The following is a 22,039-nucleotide window of genomic DNA, read 5'->3' as shown; positions in this document are numbered from 1 at the left end:
GGTCATATTCTTTGCAGGGAGAACCATCGAATCTCCAAAGATGGCAATGATATGGAACACCCACCCACACACCTCCGATGCCAAATGACCACCAAAGGGACACCCTTGAAATACATAGTGAACGTTCATGGAAGATTTGAACTCTAAACATCATATGAAAAAACGCTGAAGAACTCACCAAGACCGAAAATGCTGGAGATGCCTTGCGGCCCGATGTGCTACACAGCATAGGAGGATCTAATGTTAACGCTAATGCTACCCATGGCTCTATCCACTTCATTCTGCCTAACTAATTTGTTTTTCTTCCAATGAAGTAACCAATTTAAAATTTTCTTCTTATGTAATTAATAGCACTATCTTATATATGTTGATTTTACAGGACAGTTTTATGGCAAGTGTTTAGAGGATCATAAAGCTGTAATTGTATATATATTTAATGGAAACTCTAAAATGTTGTAAATACAGTAATAAAAAAGCTTTATTGTGTTCTAAATATGCCTTGGAAAGAGAAAATGATTATACTAGAAAAGCAAATAAAAATTTCTCTAAACTGCATAAAATTGGCAGAAATGAGAAATGTATGCAGACTCTCCAGTCACTAACCCATTTTGTAAATCCTAGGCATTTTTCTTTTCAAATATTCTCACTGAATAAATAGCATTTACATCCTGATAACTTATTTCAGTGTTTTATGTAGTATTATGACAAAGCCCATTATCCAGTTCATTACGCATGGAAATTTCTCAGATTCTATGCAGTTTAATTGCCATTATTTGATTGTTTTGATGATTAGTTCATTTATTTCAAAAGAAAAATGACAATTTAAATACCAGAATTTGAAAACTCTGCTTAGGAATAAAAAAAATCATAACCATGGAACAGTTATTTTTAATTAAATGTATTTTTATTCTAACCTTTCAAAAATCACCGGGCATATATAATTTCTAACTCATTTTATCCTCCTATTCTTCTTATGGTAAAGAGAAAACTATTTACTGAGACTCACTCAATAAATTATCAAAGGGAAATCTGAAATTTTATTTACTGTATACTGTATTGTGAGCAGAGGTGGTATTTAGCAGGTTCTGACCAGTTCTGGAGAACCAGTAGCAGAAATTTTGCATAGTTTAGACAACCGGTAAATACCACCTCTGAATGGCCTCGCCCCCATCTATGTTTAAAAAATCCATCCAACACAATCCACATCTGAGATCTATGAAAACCCATCAAAAATTATCAACATATTGTTTAGCTCTACCACAAATCCAGGTTCTAATGCCTGATGACAAAACCAAGCTTTAAAACGACCAAGAGGGATATCAAAAGAAAAAGAAAAAACCCACACACTATACTCTAGAAGTGAGGAGACAATGCTAATGGAAAATACCAGCCAATCCTGTAACCTGTTGGGTCATCCTTTGAGAGAAAGGCAGTGAAATTTGAGGGGACCAGACTGAATGTTATACTTTAGGCTGACCATATTTTTTAACCTCAATACTGGATGGTCCATGATCATTTACAAATAGCATGAATCATAAATAGAAAAACAATTACTGTGGGGTACAATTTCAATAACTAGTCAATACTTACTTACCTAAAGAAATAAGAAATAAACAGAATAACCACAAGGAGCAAAAAAACAGTAGAAGCAGGAACAACTTTTAACTTCCTGCCAGGTTCCCCAATGATTTTCCTTATGGAAATTGGCAGAAATCATTGGGATGCTGCAATGGCCACAACTTTAAAATAAAATTGGTCTGAATATAGTGGAAATTACAAGTCCACCGAAATAGTGGATCCTGGTATTTTACCTACGTTTTAAGTTAGCGGATTTTAGTTACATTGATTCAAAACACATAAATAAATGAGATTTTAATAGTCCATAGCTGTGAAATGTTTGATAGGGTTATGAAATAGAGAATGATTGCTGCAAAAAATGTGGAAAGATATTGTATAATATGCAAATAGAGAAAGACATAGTTACTAAGAATATAGTCAGAGAGAGTAAGCAACAGTTAAGGTAAGAGGCAGTAAAAATACATTTTGGAAGTTGGTGAAATGGTCTACGTAAATAAGGCACTGCCATCAGAGAGACATGCTAAAAACTCATAAGTATTATAGAAGAACAATGAACAACTGTAAGGCTGCAAGTAAACATGATGAAAATGAAGAAAGATGGTTGTTCTTTCCTTATACAGGGAAAAAAATTGTAGAAAGTTTACACTAAAGTATGCATATTAAAACAAGTGAAAACAATTGTATGTTTCCACCTATAAGGAAGCTTATAAATTTAAACAAAAGGATCACCTATATCAGAAGAAAAATAAAAGACAACTGATTACAGAAGGAGTACATTACTGAAGAGAGTGGTAAAAATGAATGGATGCTGAGTGAATATGAACTGAATACAATACTGAATATCCAGTATTAAAAAGAAATATATTGAGGTATAGTAGTTTGGTCATATAGAGCATATAAATAAGGAATTGATGTATTAAGAAAGACTAAATACGGTAAGACGAAGGGAAAGATTAACAAGATTAAGTGAATCAGATGGGAAAGAAACAAGTTGTTCTTTAAAATACAAAAGGCGATGTACAAACATGCCAGAAGCAAGGATGATTAGCCAAGATAGAAAGTTATGGAGAAGTTCTTCTTATTTTATGGTTTTTAATTACTTTGGTATGTTATTTCTTGCCCTGTTTCTCTTCCCTGCAAAACATATTCTGATTTGGAATACTATGATGGGATGTATGGATGCTTCAAAAGTTCAATACACACATATGTATTCCACACAATAAAGTTGATTTGGCTTTTTCCACACAATAATGCTTATTTAGTTTTCTTAACCCAAGTAATTGTAAAAGCAATTAAAAACATGTACAGCAGTCCCTGAAGAGAAAACGATAAATATTGTCCAATGCCTATACTGGAAACATTTTTCTTTCTGATTAGAAATGCTACTGGATATAATTTATTTAAATACATTTACTTAATTATTGTTTATAGAGCAACCTCAATCCAAAAGGAGGCAGTAACAAACCAGTTCTTTATTATCCCATATAAAACTGTATTGATATAGTTGAAGCTAGTGGGCAGTCAGAATGTTAGCTCAATGTGACGAATATATTCATATACTTCTGTATTGAAAAAGAACCTGAAGATCTACATGAAAAGTATAAGACATTGAAAAATGAAGCAGGAAAAACTCCCAAATTGTAAAAATGACCAAATGGAAAATGAAAGTTTTGGGCAGTAAGGCTATCTAAGTAATGACTGAAGACAGACTTTCAGAATCAAGCAGGAAGGATTAAATCAATTACAACAAAAAGTGGAAAAAAGATCAGAAAAACCACCGGCAATGGGCAGTTTAATTAGGGCACTCAAGAGTAAACATGGCGAGATCTAATAGAGCCAACCAAGTTTAAAAGAAAGATGAAGACTATACCAAAATCCTGTACAAATAGCACTGCAGAGCGATAGAAACATTTGTAAAAAGACACTATGTTCAGGGATCAACTCAGGCAAAGAAAGATTGGTTAAGAACTTTTAAAGAAGAATATACAATTGCTATGCATGCAGACACGTGCCAAATGAACAGAAAGGTTTCAGAAAAGGCAGAGGCTGACATTATTTAACTTTCTTATTGTAGAGAAGCAAGTAAATGCACACTTTCTAACTGAAGTAGCATTATAAGCTCTAATAAACAAACCAGGGTTAATGGAAGGATAAAACAATTTTAGAAGTTTCACCTTGGCTGCATTGACTGGTGTAAGGCTTTTAATTGTCCAGATTATGCTAGAAAATGAATGTGATAAGACTAATGAAAGTGACAGAACACCTTATTATTTTTCTGAAGTACAATAAAATAAACAAGATGCTACAGTACTGTAAAAAGGAAATGTGGCGAATGACCGTTGGCTTACCTGAACGGTCGTTCTCTGGGTGCTGCAGGAGAGTCCAAGCATGGGTTAAATACAATCTATCTGCCCTAGGACTGAGTAGGCTTTTCCTTAACTACGCTTCCTTTGCCTCATTGACGTCAGTTTAAAAATGAAGGTCTTATCCGCTGCAGGACGCCCTACGGAATTCTAACCGTGACAAGGATTCTTGGACACCTAGTTAAACCCTGGGCGGGTTTGGACTCTCCTGCAGTGCCCAGAGAATGACCATTCAGGTAAGCCAATGGTCATTCTCCTGTGCGCTGCTTGGAGAGTCCAAGCATGGGACATACCCAGGGAGGGAAGAGTTAAGTGTCCAAATTGTCCGGAGCCGAGACAACTTTCTGCAAACAGTATAGGGGAATGACCTAAGTAGCCACACCTAAGGCTGCACTCAGTGGTCCCTGACTGTGCTGCAGGGAGGTAGACCTTGCTGGTGCCCCAGACAAGGTCAGAGACTCCCTGGCAGCGATCTGCAGCTGAGGGGCTTTAGCGCAAAGACGCGGTGGTTTTTGAGTCTTCCGATGACGATCCGGCAAGAAAAGGCACTTAAAATGGCCACTGCTGCGCGCCACCACTCTCTGAGCCGAACGCCTCCCTTTGCAACTTCAGAAAGTGCGTGAAATACTTTCAAAATGGCCATCACGCTTGTCGGGCTGAGGAGAAATCGCCAACTCCGCCAGAGCTCTAAATGAGCAACCGGAGTTTATAAAGGGGAAAAAAAGTGGCTGGGAAACAGACAGGAAGCCTCCTGCCGCCCCCGTGCTTGCCAGCCGCCGCCGGACAAGCACCTCCACTACTCCACATGCTGTGTGTGATCGGCAGCTCCATGGAGCCCTGACAGCCACCTCAGCAGGTTCGGAATCAACTGAATCTTCCTATAAAGCCTAATCTATGCTGTGCGACAATCTATACAAAAATAAAAAAGTCCAAATTCACTGTGTTCTATTTGCAGACTCCAGTCTATCTGATCTAGAACTGAGGATCTCCCCAAATTTAGTCCTAACAAGCGGATTGAGTTTTCAAACTGATCTCAATGAGGCAAAGGAGGTGTGGTTAAGGAAAAATCTACTCAGTCCTAGGGCAGATAGACTGTATTTAACTCATGCTTGGACTCTCCAAGCAGCGCACAGGAGAAATATGAAATATTCAGGCAATATTAGCTGAATGTAAAGAAGAGTTATATGAAAAGGTTCAGAGTAGCACATGTGAAACAAAAATGCAAATAGAAAAACCTGTGTTAATATTAAAAAGCCAAAGATAATGTCAACTATCATGCTCAGTGAACTCACAGTTAACAGTGAAGAAGTGAAGACAATATAGATGGCTTTGTTTTCTTCATCCCAGAAGAGATAGAATTGAATAGTGGTCTGGACAAGAGAGTAAACATCTGGAGAAGGAGGCAATGGTAAACTTAGGCAAATGCATAAAGGATATGCATATTCTCATGAAAACAAATATTGGAATAGTTATAGTAGCACCTTGTCTAGTGTTAAAAGATAGCTGTGAAAACGGAAGATAAAGAACCAGGAAAAAATGTACTTCTCTGAATCATGATCTGGACAAATATCACTACAAGTGATGTGGATTGTAAGAATCGATATAATGATCCCAGCCCAAGTAAGGACTGACTGCTTCCACAAATGGATGATCAGAAAACAGAAAGTCACATACTTTGGGCATATGTGCAAGAAGATAAAGGACTAGAATATCTACTATATTTGGCAACATTAAGGGAGATAAAAGGGAAAGGAAACACATATTTGAAGCAATTGCCAAGGTTGGCTGGGGAATTCTGAGTCCTAGGAAATAGGCAAACCACTTCCAAAAAATATTGCCAAGAAAATGTCTTCTCCAGGCAGTTGACAGGATTCAAGAACTCAAAAACAGGGTGTGGGAGATAACCTTTAAAATTTTGACCTGTAAGGCAGTACATATCAACAAGGTATTTTCACTAATGATATATTATTATTTTAAGCATATTCAAAATAGGCTCTTTGTTACTTGAATAATTTTTCACCTGGAACAGGTCAATCTGAGTGGCAATAGGTGCATTTCCAAAGACATACACTGTATTCTAAAACAGGATGATGGTCTTCTTGTTATGGACACATACTGCATCTTGTTTTGGAAGGCATGTTCTCAGAAATGCATGCACCACCCACAAACCTGGAGCATTTTGGAACATCCCGCTCTTGGGGAAAACTCTGAACTAGTCCTCATGCAGCTTCCTTCTCTTCGCTTTCATCCTAATCTCCCAATTTCTTTGATTCTGGGACAGAAAAATGGCCTGAAAGCACTGAGTGAACATCAAATCCTATTTAGAAGGGACTATTGCAAAACTAGAGCGACACAGCGATGTTAAAAATAGATGCCGTGGTGACCGTTAACCTATGGAACATCCCTGGAGACACCTTAAGAAACAAGAGGATTCTTTGGAATTTAGCTGAGAACGTGGAATTTAAGATGAAGAGCTTGGAATGGAAAGTCTTACCATCCCCTCTGAAAAATGAAAAAGCAACATTATCTTCCCTAAACCACAGCGCGGACAGGCAAACTTTCAAAGTTAGCCAGTAACAAATCCACCGATTCCCCATGTTCAACTTTTCCTCCCCGGCAGACCCGATGTCTCCCCAGCCGTTGTACTGAACCCCAGGTTTTATATATATATATATATATATTTAACGAGGGCGTACATTATATATATAATGTACGCCCTCGTCTAAACACATGCAAAGGCCACGAGTTCCATTCCGTAAACGGACAGGATCCCCGGGAACTTCAAAGCTCGTCCTCCACCTCCAGCCTCTACTTTGAAGTTACTCTCTCGTCCAGCGACAGAAGTTCAACTCGGCGCCTCTCGAAAAGAGAGAGAAGGAAGGGAGTGTTTTGTTTTGTTTTGTTTTTTTAACCCGGCCTCGTCCCCTCGTTGCACTCCCAGACAACCCAGCCGAGCCTCGCAAGCCCTCCCCGTCGAGGAGAGAGAGGGGGGGAAAGGGGGCTGCAGCCTCCTCCTCCTCAAGGCGAAGCAAAGCGTTAAAAAGGGAGCCGCGGAGCGAGACGGCGCCGTCCCGCGTTCCTTCGGCGAGTGGTCGCCCGCCCTCGCTCTCCTTTGACTCACATGTGCGGGTTGCGCTTGAAGGCGCTGTTGATGTCCTTCACCACCCGCTGCACCAGCACGGCCACCTCCTCCGGGGACTCGGCCATCTTCGGGCTGCTGCCGCCACCGTAGCTTACGACCGGTAGCAGCGCCCTCGCTGCCGCCGCCGTCGTCCCGCATAGGAAGGCCGAGGAAAAGCAAAGCGCATCCGGGTCAGAGGCCTCGCCGAGGCGGAGCGCGGAGCTCGGCGAAATGAATAAACCGACGAGGAAGGACCGCCTCCTCCTTTCGACCTGGTCGCCGTGGCCCTGGACAAACAAGAAGTAGAAAAAAGGATGTGGGAGGGAAAGGATGCTCTGAAGGGCCGGGGGCCCCGTTCTCAAGCAGGGGAACAACAGTTCCACCCGCCGTCCCGCTTTCCTTCCGCGCCCCCCGCTATACTTTCCCCACTATGTTGTTTTCAGGATGGGGAATCCTCCAGATATTTTAAAGTTAATTATTCGTGTTTTAAAAGTCATGGGTTGCAGTTTTTTTTAAATCAAGTATACAACGATATAATTATACCAGTTGTGACGCTACTCGTCCTCAGGGTCTCTCAGGTTTTAGCCCCTTTCTTCAAAAATAAATTGAACGAATATGGATGGAATTGGACTGCATTCATTGAGGAGTGGCTCCTATTCAGTTTCACTCAGTAGTTAGTATCAGTGCCAAGAGTATTTACTTGGCAACAAATCCCGCTGAGGCTTGCTTACAATTTTATTTTACAATAGAATATTTTTTTTAGAATTTTATTTTGCAATAAAATTCGTATTCATGTCATGTATTCATAATCATAATAAGTTCCGACCTGAGCTTAGTGTACAAGATAATCTGCCATAATATCCTACCTGTTAATGACTACTTTTACCTCAACTGCAATAATGCAAGGGCTATCAATAGATACAAACTAAATGTAATACTTTCTAATCTTGATTGCAGGAAAACCGATCTCAGCAATAGAGTAGTAAATGTGTGGAACACCCTACCTGATCCTGTTGTTAGTTCCTCTAACCCTCATACCCTTTACCTTAAACTGTCTACCGTGGATCTTACGTGTTTCTTAAGAGGTTCCTAAGGTGCCGTGCCTACAGTCCCTGTCCTACTGTCCCCATTTATATGTACCCTTTTTGTGTGTTTATGGCTATGTTTTGCTTATTTATATCTATTTATTTGTGCCATTTTTTCATGTGTTTTCATATTTGATTCCTTGTACTTGTTGACAAATAAATAAATAAATGTTTATACTTATATCTGTTATCTAATTCATGCTTGATGAAATAAATACATAAAATAACGCCAATGAGGCTTACTTTCAGGCAAGCGTGCAAGGAAATTGTGGCACCTTTTCTTTCTACTAATGCAACATGTATGCTGCAACAAGCTGGGACTAAAACTATAAATTCAATATGTTCCCAGATACTAATCAGGGCAGGTCTACAGTTATACTGCCAGCGTGATATCTTCAGCCACTCTGGACAACCACACCATGGACACTGAATGTTCTCATATGGTTCCTTAATTATAGTATTTCTTACTTGATTTATTCCTGAAATAGTATCAGATAACACTAAGAAATAGCATAAACAAACAACAAAGTTCCTAATCAAGGAACTATCAAAGAAGAAATCCATATCTCGGCCAAGCCTCATAAAACAAGTTATTATACAAGTAGTCCTTGATTTATAACCATTTGTTTAATGACTCTTCAAATTTACAATGGAACTGTAAAAATGACTTATGACCATTTTTCACACCATTGCAGCATCCCAATGTTCATGTGAACAAAAATCAAACACTTGGCAACTGGCATGAATTTATGACAGTTGCAGTGCCTTGGGGTCATGTGATCACCTATTACGACCTCCTGACAAAGTCAATGGGGAAGCCAGGTTCACTTAACACTCATGTTACTAACCTAACAACTATAGTGATTCACTTGTGGCAAGAAATGTCATAAATTAGGGCAAAACTCACTTAACTGTCTTGTTTAGCAATGGAAACAAGTTGTGGTTCAGTTGTGGTTATAAGCCAGCTGTTATCTTTTTCTTCCTTTGTTATCATATTTGAGGGATACTTCTTAAATACCGTGTTTCCCCCAAAATAAGACAGGGTCTTATTTTCTTTTGACCCCTGAAATAAGTACTTGGCCTTATTTTCGAGGAGGTCTTATTATTTTTGAGGTGCAGAAGGCGGTGAGCGTGGTCACCTCATGGCTGCTGCTGTGTTGCAATATTTTCAGGGAGGGCTTATTTTCGGAGGAGGGATTATTTTAGCGCATGTGCTCAAAAGCCCAATTGGGCTTATTATCCAGGGAGGTCTTATTTTCAGGGAAACAGGGTACTTGAAAGTTTGTAGCTCCTTCACAATCTTAAATTGGCCTAAACAAAACTCTTAATTTCAGCTAGGTTTTTCTTGTCATTCATTTGCATACCTGTGATTTCAACAGGACCAGGTTTAGCAATTCAGCAATGAGATGAACCTTTATTTATTTATATGATTGAATAAGAATGCTCATCTCTCAACGGTGATTCTAAGAGTCTTAAACCATAATGCCCAGTGTCAAAACTAATCCCAGTGTACAAAAGCAATAATTCTCAGATTTAATTTACTTTCCAGGCCTTAACATCTGTGGGAATAGCCAGGGCTTCAGTGCTTTACTAAAGTCTAACCAGGTTAGGACCAGCCAGATTTCCAAGCCGGGGAGGGTTCACAATATTACTATTTTTATTTTAGTATTAGGATACTTGATGGAGCTTCTGTTGACTTTTTGTTTTGTTTTTACCTATCACATAATTCAATATGATTTTCTTTAAAATAAAACAATATTTAACTTCTCCATACTTTAGTTTCCTACCTATCAAAGGTCTGGTGTGTTTTGCTTAAATATTGAAACAGGTTAAAGTTAACAGCTGAATTTTATAATTTAACAATTGGGAAGAGGAAGAAGATTAAAAACGATGTGTTTATTTCTCATTCTTACAGCTCAAGGGAAAGCCTTGGTACAACCTGAAACTATCTCAGCAGCTGATAAAACAAACTTAATGAAATGTTTCTACTGACTCTCATTTTCCTTCTTATAGCCTGAATATCAGTTATTGTTTCCTTTCTCCTCCCTTTCTCTTTTTTGCTTTGCTTAAGAGTTTACTCATAGTATACTTATCTCATCACACTAAGTCAAAAAAATCAAACAACTATGTCTTTCCTGGATTCCTCGTTTTGGTTTAGTATTAACTGTGAATTCTTCTACTAAGGATTTTATTAAGCATGCTGTCTTACGACATTATGTGAACTAAGTCACTGGATTTATAACCCTGAGTTAGCATAATAAAATTGTTAATATAGAGATTTTTTGCATTCAATTTAATACAATATGATTATTACATTTTGAAATGATACATATTGTCTTCACTTGCCGTATCTCCCTCTATGATTGAGCAAAGTGTTTGTCATTATTATGTCCATATTCTTTCTTTCTGATTTTCTTCAACTGTATATTTTAAAATGGATTTTTGTATTATTTTTCTGAAACAGACTTTTTTGTATAATAGCTTCACTTACTAATTATTCAACCAATACTATTTCAGTTTTTTTGTTATGAAAAACACAAAATGGGAACATAAAGTGGGCCTTTTAGATAGAAATGTCCTGGATTACTGACTAGTGTTTTTCATTAAAAAGAAATACTGTAATAATATATTTATTTACTTTGATTATTGACAGAAGAAAAGGTTGAATTCAGCATGACTCTGCCTATGAAATGATGAGGAATATATGTGTGTGTGTGTGTGTGTGTGTGTTGCATTTGTGCTGATAAATAAATAAAGGGAGATTAGTATAGATCTATTTCAAGTTATTTAGCTCTCATCAGCTAGCCATACCCTTACTGGGAATCGAACCTGAAGAGAGCTAAATAGCTTGAAATAGATCTACACTAGTCTCCCTTTATTTATTTATCAGCACAAATGCAACACAAATGTAAGAAAGGCAACATAAAAAAATGGCTTTCTGCCTGGATGGCTCCTAGGGTGAGCCGAAAGACAGAAAAGGGAAGCAGTATGCTTCCTCCCATATTTGGTCATACCAGGGGTTGTGACACAATACACACACACACACACAAACACGTATATATTCCTCATCATTTTTTATATATATAAAACCAATTTCTTTGTATTTAAGTACAATGACAATAAAGATTATACATATATATATATTCACAATTCCATTTCAATAAGGCTTGATGGCAAGCTTAGCATGGTATCTCACATTTTGGATATTTCCATAGTATTACCTTGTAAGAATTATTCGTAGCTTTCCCCTTGACTTACAAAGAACAGACCCAAAAGTAGTTCCGGCCTCTTGGCGGAATGATTTTGAGGTTTGTTATTTTCCTCTATAGCATCAGTGGTCGCCATGGAGACTAATGTGCCCAGCAAAGAATGAAAGCTGCGGAGGCTTCCTTCCTCACTGCTCATTTAATTTGTTGAATTGAGAGAATAAGCCAGTGAAAGCTTGGAACTTTGAGAAATAATATAGAAGGAGTGAAGTATTAATTTCTTAGATATAATACTCTCATCCCAAATGAATATGAATATTCTGCTGTGAACTGCCCTACAGTAGGAGGAATAATTTCAGATTTGGTGGCCCTGTATAAATTGTGAAAATCCAAAATCATTTGAAGATGGAATTAGGGCCACCAGATGTGATGGAGCGTAAAGGAGCGCTGACCTTGCGCTCCAATTCAGCATATTATGGGAGACCCACTCTTGTGTCTGGCTGGTAAGAAAAAAAGTACTGTTGACTGGTCTGATGTGGTTTAAGATCATTCTCTCTTTTAAAAAAACCTCACCAGATGTGACTAAGCCACAAGCTGTCATTCATTCTTGCTATTTTCAATATGAAGCTTAGTTGTTGAGTTAGTAATAATATTTGAAGTTTACTTTCTTTTTCAAATTTTTGGGTTTATTTTGTTTTTTTATTTCAGATTTATTTAGACCAGGGGTGTCCAAACTTGGGAACTTTAAGACTTGTGGACTTCAACTCCCAGAATTCCCCAGCCAGCCATGCTGGCTGGGGAATTCTGGGAGTTGAAGTCCACAAGTCTTAAAGTTCCCAAGTTTGGACACCCCTGATTTAGACACTTTTAACACTTCCTGAGAAGTGTTTTTGTATGGGACTTTGATTTAAAAAAAAATGTAATTGGCTCTGCATAAAGACATATTTGGGTTTGACTTGTAATGTTATGTCGGGAGTAATGTAGATATTAGTAACTTTTAAAATATAGTAATTTTAGTATTACTATTTATTATTTATTATAAAGGTCCCAGAACAGAGAGGCTGAACCTAAGGATTATGATATCCATCAAGTTCGTTTGGGTTCTAAAAACCTATGTCAGTCTACTTACTGGAGATTTGGAAACATGGATCAAGTAAGATAGCTTATTGTTGATAGCATGTTTGATTATGTTGATGTATCACATTCATATTTATTTATTATCAACATATTATCACCCAGCACTGCCATTCATAGAATACACCTATATTTTGTTATTAAGTTAATAAATATTGTGTAGACATTTTAGAGGACTCAAGATAGGTATTAAAACTACCTATATTAATTTCAACCAACAACAATGATTTCAAGAATACCCCCCCCCTCAATAAGCATTGCACAGTTTTGTAGATTTTTTCTTTAGTTGCAATGTTTATTTTCAGCCATGAAAGAGAACTCTGGGATGCTTTATTTGTGACTAGAAAATGACCAACTCATCCTTAATTAATTCACTAGCCAAATGTTGACATAACAATAAGAATAAATAAAACACACATACTGTTTTCATCATATACATCAATTGGTTTTAAAAACATTGATTGGGGTGGAAATGCATAAATTATGATTGAAGTTATATCTCCAGGATTTCAACAGATGTTAAGGGTTGGTTATTAGAGTACTTGGAAAAAATATTTTTGTATTGCATTGAAATTATGTAATGATTCCTTGTTCTAACATTTACTTTTAGAAATGGATAACAACATATCAAGATTATCTGTCATCTCCCTGTAGCAAAAAAGAATATAAAGAACTAGAGATTTTGAAACCTTTGCTGGATGAAGATGGCTTTCACACAATTGTTGTTGACAGGTATTTCTGATATTTTTACATCTATGATAATTTAAAAAATACTATCATATAAAATATATCACAGTCATCTTTTTTTGCCCTATTTCTTTCTACCATATATTTGTTTTTAAAAACTTTAGGAGTTATTAATCCTTTATTTCAAGAATTACTCCATTTAATCTCTGATATATTTTATAGTTCATTAATGTTCACAAAACATTAAATAAAAGGAGGAAACAGTAACTGATTTTAAACATAAAATTTATCCTGAGAACTACAAAGTTAATGTAATAATGATTTTTTAATTATGTTTAAAGTATTTGACACAATTCATCCAGTAGAGGGCAGTGCAACAATGCAAAGTGCAGTAAAGAAACAAAAAACACATTATTTACACACACACACAAACACACCCCTAGTTTTTTCTAAGGTTGCACTCCCATACACTTTTTTCTTTGTAAAGCCCATTGAATTGATTTTGACTTAAGGCTGCCTGCCCATCCGTCCATCCAGCATTGCCAATTGGATCTAAAATAAAGCTTGCTTTTTCCTTTAATTTTAATTTTAATCTGAAAGCTGTCTCTCTTTTTTTTCCCCTCAGGGAAACAGGGCTACCTGAAACAGGTTTTGGTGCTGTATTACCACGCCACCCACCAGAGAAGTTTAAAATGTTTGTATATACGTACAGTATAGGCTAATTATTTTAGTTTTACTATGAAGTTCAGATTTTGTTGTGCTCCATGTTGATGCTCTAATATGATAAAGGTTCATATATTTGTACCTCATAACATTACCTTGGTACTTAAAAGTATCTGATAATTTTATTCTGGGCATTACCAGAACACTTAAACTTCAGTTTCAATTATTTCAATGTTTTTTTTTTTTTGTACTAGAGAACTGATAATTTATCAGTTTATTTCCATTCAAATGAATGAAACTGGTTTCTTATGATTTCTGATTGACTTCTTCGTCCTGCTACTAATACAATACCCTAAATTTTTCTTAGACCTTTGGAAGATTTTGCTTTTAGGGAGCTTTGTCCATAACAGCCTGCTGCATTTGTACTTCAGAACCATCATGCTGTAAAGTTTCCTATGCCTGTAGCTAAACTTACTTGCAAACACATTCACCGCTTTGGAGAAAGGTGGGAAGGAATGGAAAGACAGATCAGAAATAAAGACAAAATACTTTGATTTTTCCCACAGTTCTCTGGGGAGGATTTTGTGTGCTGGGTTGCTTAGTTGCAGTTGCTCCATTAAGCAAAAACCACTACTAGGATGTTTGGTTTTTTAAACAAGAGCAGTCTCTACTTTGCAGCTGTTGTGGTTGCCGGAATGCCGGAGGCACTTTCTTTTGCATACTCAGAGTTTCCCTTGATTTGGTCAAGTAACCTCTTTTTCCCTGTGTTAGAAGAAATTCTTGATCTGTTCTGAGCCTGCTGTTCCAAAGAACACAGGACAGTTGCTACAAGCAGAGGTTAAATTTGAGAGCATGACAGTCAGTCATAGCAATCACAGGTGGCCATGAATCATAGCTTTAGAGAGGTACTTTTATAAATAACTCCTTGTATTGTATTGTTCTTAGAGAGTTTGTGGACTCAGCCCGCCTTCTAGGGATTACTGGAAAGCACCACTGGTCTGATAGTGAGGAAATTCAGCTTAACTTTCTGTGGACTTTTGCAAGCTTTTATTTATGGTGGGTCAAGGGGAGTGACTTTGGGGTGAAGAATTTGTGTATTTTATTACTGAAATGAAGAAATAATACTTTGAGGGGATTTTCTTATTTAGTGAAGTCAGTGACACTTGCCAGTTTCATCTATGATAAGACATGCTTTGCTTTCAGCCTAGGTGACAAAAGTTTTAACTTTCTTTTTTTATTGTCGGAGTTATTAGGTAGACAGGAAGGAAGGAAAGAGAGTCAAGATGATATGGGGTGGTTTTGGTCTTCTTACACCTGTTTCTAAATTAGGTGAAAACAGAAATGTGTAACAGTTTTAATTATCTAGGGTTTTTTTTTGGCTGACGGATTGTTTCAACACAATGAAAGTATTGAAAGCTATAGATTACCAATAGCACAATGATTAATTTACTGTTTATATAATATGGGCAACCAAATAGGCAGTATAAGAACCCTGGAAACAATTCCAAGGAATCAAGTACTTTTCCATGTTTAAAATCAGTCCTGAAAATAAGAACATTGGTACTATAATAATCCACAAAGATGCTACAGAGACATATCAAGTCTTATGGTATTAAAGGTCACCACTTATAAAGAAATTAATTGGATTGCACTTCTGCCTTGCTGTTATCTAGGCTTGAAGTCAGGCTGAAACAGAAAAGTCATCTTCTAAGAATGCTTAAAGTTGGTCAGCCTAACTTTTCAGTAATGTTCAAAGTAAATTGTCCCTAAAAGTAGAGATACCAGAAATCTGGTGCAGAAATCTAGGTAACCACCAGATGGCAGCAATGTTTATTGCAATCTAGTACCATAATTCTCTAGATTTTTTAAACTACAGATTTTCTAGCAGTAGGGAAGGAGATTAAAAAAAACCCTGATAACTAGATTTCAGAAGCCATGGTGGGCTGCTGGAGCACAGAATACATCCCCAGCATTATCAACGTCAATGACATTATTCTGTGCAGACTAATGTTTGTAAATTGAACCGATTTATTGACCAGTTCTGTTTCCACAGAAATATGATACATTATATTTGCTCTACGAAGAATAATAAACAGATCAGAGAAAGAAAAGGAAGAGGAAGCTAAGTCCAGCTGCCATAAGCTCTCTTCTCAGTTCCTAAAAACTAGCTTTTAAGAGATGGATCATCTGCCTTGATTGTAACTTGGAAATTGTTCCAAAACTTAGTCACTGGCTTGGAACAGAAACTTAAGTGAGGTCATTTTTCAAAGAAAAGGTGGTACAAAATGATCTTTATTACAAGATGATAAGGGTATGTTTTGTTTTTATGTATTGACATGGTGTCTTGCAAAACATGTACTAGTGACCAGAAAAGGTTGAATCATAAGGCCTTAACTATGATAAACTCAAAAATGTGAGAGGCCACATTTATTGTACTCATGCTTTCTTCTTCTGAGAGAATGTGAAAGAAATGCATAAAGAGAGATGAGATGGAAATTTGTCTGCCACAGATTCCTTTGGTCCTCGGAGTTATGAAAATATCAAACATATCTCAAATCCAACTTCATCCTTGTATTGTGGTAGTTGTCCTATAAATTTGAAGGCATAATTTTAAACCTTATCTAATTGCTGAGACAATAGAACATTTATTCTGTTTACTTGCAAGCCTTAGTGAGAACTTTAGAGGCTGAAGATATAGAAATATTTTAACTCAATGTAAACAGTGAGATTTTTCATATACGTGTAATTCTCCTCTTCAGAAACATTTCCAACCATCTAAGAATCTCCAATTTGTCATTGTGTGAGATATTAATTAATCAAATAGATGTTTGAAAATGTTTAGGTTTTATATAGAATGTTTCCTCCAAAAAAAAGAAAAAGAAAAACTGACATCTGAAGAAATAATTTATAACAGGGAAATATAATAGTGGCTAGAAGATATTTTAATTGCTTTGAATACACTTGAGAAAAAATGCTTTGATTTTGGTTTCTAGGAAAAAGATTAGCTATATTTTCAATTATATTTAATGAGCATGTAAATATAGTTTAGAAAATAGTGTGGAGTTAATCTTACTACATGGTTTATGTTTTACAGGTTTATGGATACATCATACCGATTAGACTATACTCCGCCATATGACTATATACCATATGTAAGTACATGGGAATAGAAAGAATATAGGGAAATAAAGGGTATTGGACTGTTATGGAAAACAGGATTTTAATAAGCAGCTACTACTCAGCAAATATTATGACAATTGACAGTAAGATTTCAGTTGGAGCTCTATAATTTAGCAGATTTTATTTTGAAAACAGTTAAGCTATGTCCAAAATTAGTACATTACCGTAGTAGTAGTACAGCATTTGAGTTGTAGATGTGTTAGACTGGGGCCAGCAGCAGAGTGCCCTAATACATGGGAAATGACACAACAGGGTGAGAAGCATCCCCACCATCCCCAGCCTTGAAATCTCAAAGGGGACCAGCATTTATGGTCAATACAACTTCAGGGACTGAATATGAGGAAGTGGAATCTGGAATAATCCAAATTCTACTAGTACCCAACAAGCCACATAAGTGATGTGTCAGGCATCGGCCTGAAAAAGAAAAGCATTACATTAAAAAGAAATCAGAGTAGAAATAAAGCTGAATAAACAGTGACATGCAGTCAGAGGAGGCAGGGGAGGCACAGCCTCATCACTGTCATCATGAAAAGAAAAAAAATGTAAAAGGAAAAAGGCGAGAGCTGAGGTCAGGCTGAGCTAGTTGCTGCCTCACCGTAGATGACTCTGCTTAACTGTTTTAAAAAGCGCCCTCTACTATGAGGCAGGAGAACTGCATGCCTCATCTAGTCTGACTTTAGGCGTTTTATGATCACTCAAGCAGAGTTAAGCAAGGGTTAAAAGCCTAAAAATTCCTGATGTAGGTGAGGCATGCAGTTCTCCTGCCTCATAGTAGAGGGCGCTCGTTTGGGCAGGGCTTCTTCAGAGGACCCGAGGCAAGAGCAGAGTTGAAATCCTCTCTGAAACAGCTGCAAAAGGTAGTGCGGGTCGGAGGGAGGGGGAGGAATTCAAACTTCAAAGTTCAAAGTGTAGTTTGATTGCAGGCAGAGCCACGTTGCCTTTTCAAACCTGTAATCAGTGAAGCTGGGCTGGATACTTCCGGGGCTGGGAGAAAGTGTGTGTAGTCCAATCCAACTTCTGTGTGTGTGTGTGTGTGTGTGTGTGTTTGAGAGAGGGGGGAGGGAGGGAGAGAAAGAGGAAGGAGGGGAAGGGAGAAGAAAAAGAAAGAAGGACTCTTCTTTCGCAAAGGAGAAAAACAAATGCTGTCGCTTTAAATCGGAACTGAGCATGCCTGGCTGTGGAATTCTGGGAGTTGAAATCCACAAGTCTAAAAAAAATTGAAACCCACCAGTGGGTCAGTGCCTCACCAGCCATAAACCTCACCGCACATCACTGTGAATAAAACTATACAAACTATAAAGGTAGAACATAGAACTCTGGGCTGTACTAGAAACCATTGATAAGCTACATATGTCTACAAATGATAGATAAGGTAGAACACCGGCAAGATCATGACGTAGTGTGATGTTTTTTGCCTTTGTGAAGCCAAGGTGGGTGTAGCCTGCGAATGATATATCCGGCCTGCAGGCCACCAGTTTGACAAGCCTGAGGTAGAAGATAAAGATAGAAGATGAAAATGAGAAGGCAAAACATTAACATAGAAATACAAGGATAAAGGATATCTTTTGCCGTTAACTATCTCTGATTTGCATTGTTTTCTAGTACCATTTGTAAAAGAACGCATTATTTTCATGTCTCTGGTATATTGCAAAATCAAACCTATGACAGTGGTTCTTACTTGGATTTCAAAATTGCAGTGTGTTCTTTATTGGCATCTCCTTTTATGATTCTGAAAAAAGTTAATTATATAATAAAACTCCTACAATTGAAAACATCAGGAGAACATTGTTATGTTTCTCTGTCTGTGTATATCTGTGATTTTTTTTAAAGAACCTTTCAGATTGCACAAGGCTAATAAATGAAGAGGGATGCATTTGTTGCATAATGATTCAGCCTGGATTCCCTTTCTAAAATAAATTAGGAATCTAACAAAATAAGATTGTGATCATACTTTTTATAACCATAGCAGCCCCAAAAAGAAAAATGTATCTTCAATTATTCTGATGGAATAGCTTGCTTTCTCTCATACATGGTACCCTTGGATCATTTTGTTCATATTAAAAACAGGAATATTAGCTTCCACCAGCTGTAAATGTATTTCTTTGTTAGTTTATAAAAAGTATTTCTCATATTTTGCTTTCCTGAAGTTTCTGTTAATAGTCTATTGGCTGGGCAGCCTCTCTCTTTTTCCAACCATATCTAATTCATAATTTTACAGTTTCTGTTCCCACATATCCTTATTCCTTGCTCCATATTTTTTTCATTTTAATTTACCCCAGGAGTGTCCAACCTTGTTAACTTAAAGGCCCTGTGGACTTCCAGACTTCCCAGCAAGGTTGGCTGAGGAATTCTGGGAGTTGAAGTCCATAAGTCTTCCAGCTTCCAAGGTTGGGTAACCCTATTTTTACCTACTTCCTCCCAAATTTCCTAGATATTAGATACCTGGCTTCCTTGAACTTAATGGCTCCTGGATATAATTCTGTATTGCCTCCCAGCAATTAACTTCACTTCAATGCTCTTATTACCCAAGCCTTTCTCCCATTCCTTTTATCCAAAGAAAAATGACCATTAATTACTAAGCTCTTTGTGATTCTTTTTGCAAAAACCTACTTTTTTCTTTAGAGCTGACTTTCTGTTTTGTACTAGGTCTGGTTTTATTTATTTAATTAATGAAGTTTGTAAGGTTGCTGAACTCAAAATTAATTTGAGGAACTTACATAATAAAAAGGCAAAAAATATATAAAAGAAACAAAAAAAGAGAGAAAATGATGTATGCGCAGACAAAATTGCCATAGTTACTTTTAGTAAATGTTACATAATATAGCTTAATGTTACAGGTAACCCTCACTTAATGACTATTCTTTTAGCAAGTGTTCTAAGTTATGCCAATGCAAAAAAAAAGTACTTACACCTGGTCCCAGTGACGTACGGTGAGGTTTATGGCTGGTGAGGCTGGTGACGTCATCAAACCGCGTGGTTGCTCCAATCGCATGGGCGCAGCCCGACCGGAGAAGTTTCTCTTCTCAGAAATGTCAGAAAGGGACAGGCAGGCTGTCACAGCTCCACTGAGAAGACATTTCTGAGAAGAGAAACTTCTCCTTTCTCCTCCTTCCCCCACCTCCCCACTCCCTTCTAGCACTGATGATGTTACCTAGGCATTTTTTGCATCGGGCGAGCCCGGGATCCTTGCAAGGGGAATGGGACCTCGTGTGCAGGAGGCTCCTCAGTGCACAGCCTCAGATTAGCGCAGCTGCGGTCCCCTCCCCCTGCACACGTGGTCCCATTCCCCTCCTTCCTGACTAAATTTATTATTGGTATACAGTAGTACCAATGTTACAGTTTTCTCCTCAAAACTTTCTTTTGGGTAATAATATATATGAATGTCTTCCCTTTAGGTTACACCTGATACGGGCGGGTACTCTGTAGTACATAGAAAATGTCATTCCCAGTTTACCGACACAGCAGATTACAGGAGACATGGGATCAACACATGGCAAGATGAAAGCGGAGTTTATGCTAATACAGATCTAAAGCAGAAAGTATTTCCTATAACTAATCCTATACCAATAAATGTGGAAGAAGCTAATTCTTAAGCATTTGCAATGATGCTACAAATTAAAGGATATTCATCTATATATTAATGTCTGTCAGTAGAATTATTCTTTTCGACAGCACTGCAGCTTACATAATGTTTAGTTAAATGGCCGGGGGAACAAATTTGTACAATGGAATCTTAAATTGGAACTGTATTACTTTTGCCTGCAACTTGATTTTAAAAATGTTGCAAATACCAACAACTTCACCCTTCTCTGTACCTGGTATCAAGGACAAGTTGTGAGACTTTTCAGCATACATCTCAGAGCAGTAATTCTTTCCTATTTTCTGTACAAGGATATAAACAGTTTTATTTTTAGGATAAGTATTTGCACAAATTATTTGCAAAAGAAAGCCTTGGAATGCAGTGCCTAAAAGAACCTAATTATTAATCAGCTGACTCGGGAGTAAAAGTTTAAGCAAAGATTATATTACAAAGACTCTCAAGTAAGTATTGTAATCCTTTGGATGTTGATCCAAAGTCTGTTAATGAAACACTTAATTGTTTTAGCCTCCTTAAATAAATCATTGTGATGGTATTGGAGTCCATGAAATATTTTTTACAAAGCAAAAAATATAGCCAGCATACTTCTCTAATAAAAGGCCAGTGCTAATTTATCTCACACTGTCTAAAATTACTACATCAGTGTATTACAAATCTTGACTAGATAGGTAGATTCCATTTTTAAAAGACAGGGTCTCCTCGTCACCCCCATCAATTGTACCTAAAAGTCCCTTTCGGGAGAGGGGGCGGTCTAGAAATCTAAATAAAAGTAAGTAAAGTAAAGTAAAAGCACTGTTTCTAGTTATCCAAAAATGAAAAATAGGGCTTGGGTAGATTCCGGAGACCAAGTGTTTTATTTCTGTGGTCATTCCTAAAACACTACAATTTATGCATGCAGTAGCCTTGTGTTGGGAGAAGAGGGAAAGCAGCAGCTGCAAACTAAGTTCAATCTCAGTTGTGGGCTGTGGGTAAGATGTCAGGATGCCATGCCTTTAAAGGACACTTAACAACACATCTTCAAGATAGAGCTAAGGGAACATGTGGCTATGTTCAGAATAACTTCAGTAATTTTAAATGTATTTTACTAAAGATAATCAAGCCAGAAAACAAATCTTCAACGGTTGAGGTAAAAATTTATATGAATATTCAATTAGAGAAAAGTGAAAGAAAACGTTCTATATTACTAAGGTGACCTGGAAGTGCTTTAGTTCCAGGTCACCTCAGTAATATATCTGATATATGGCAACTCCTAATCAGAGATTTAGTTCTGATTACTGCTGTTTGTTCCTATCTGCCTATGGGGGCTAATATAGGAAAGAACACTTGGTATCTTCTGATTAACAATTTATAAATTACCAAGGCAATACATCACTGAAGTTTGACAAAGCAAATTCTTCAGTCGTAAATAAGCTTAGGCCAAAGGA

The 22,039-nt window shown here is 37.2% G+C and overlaps 2 protein-coding genes across 4 annotated transcripts in view; one reads left to right on the top strand and one right to left on the bottom strand.

Moving 5' to 3' along the window:
- Positions 1–7,321, bottom strand: part of PTAR1 (protein prenyltransferase alpha subunit repeat containing 1) — a 30,543-nt gene extending 23,222 nt beyond the window's left edge. Inside the window, exon 1 of the mRNA XM_081945178.1 lies at positions 7,063–7,321. Within this exon, the coding sequence (XP_081801304.1) occupies positions 7,063–7,148 (86 nt within the window). The 5' untranslated portion in view covers positions 7,149–7,321. The remainder of the gene's footprint in view (positions 1–7,062) is intronic.
- A 140-nt stretch (positions 7,322–7,461) lies between these two features.
- On the top strand, positions 7,462–21,053 carry CFAP95 (cilia and flagella associated protein 95). 3 transcript variants are annotated; one of them, XM_081945180.1, is made up of 7 exons: positions 7,462–7,494; positions 11,713–11,856; positions 12,398–12,506; positions 13,098–13,219; positions 13,800–13,868; positions 16,932–16,989; positions 20,413–21,053. In XM_081945180.1, exons 2-7 carry the CDS (start codon positions 11,759–11,761, stop codon positions 20,608–20,610), a joined length of 654 nt encoding a protein of 217 aa, XP_081801306.1. In that variant the 5' UTR covers positions 7,462–7,494; positions 11,713–11,758; the 3' UTR covers positions 20,611–21,053. The 3 variants fall into 3 exon arrangements, with proteins under 3 accessions (XP_081801306.1, XP_081801305.1, XP_081801307.1); XM_081945179.1 differs by lacking the exon at positions 7,462–7,494 and having other exon boundaries at positions 11,523–11,856; XM_081945181.1 differs by lacking the exons at positions 7,462–7,494; positions 13,800–13,868 and having other exon boundaries at positions 11,523–11,856.
- The last annotated feature ends 986 nt before the right edge of the window (positions 21,054–22,039 follow it).

The sequence above is a fragment of the Natrix helvetica genome (assembly GCF_964273705.1).
Source record: "Natrix helvetica genome assembly, chromosome: 2".
Taxonomy (NCBI): domain Eukaryota; kingdom Metazoa; phylum Chordata; class Lepidosauria; order Squamata; family Natricidae; genus Natrix; species Natrix helvetica.
The sequence above is the reverse complement of the archived record's forward strand: the minus strand, read 5'-3'. Positions and strand labels throughout refer to the sequence as shown.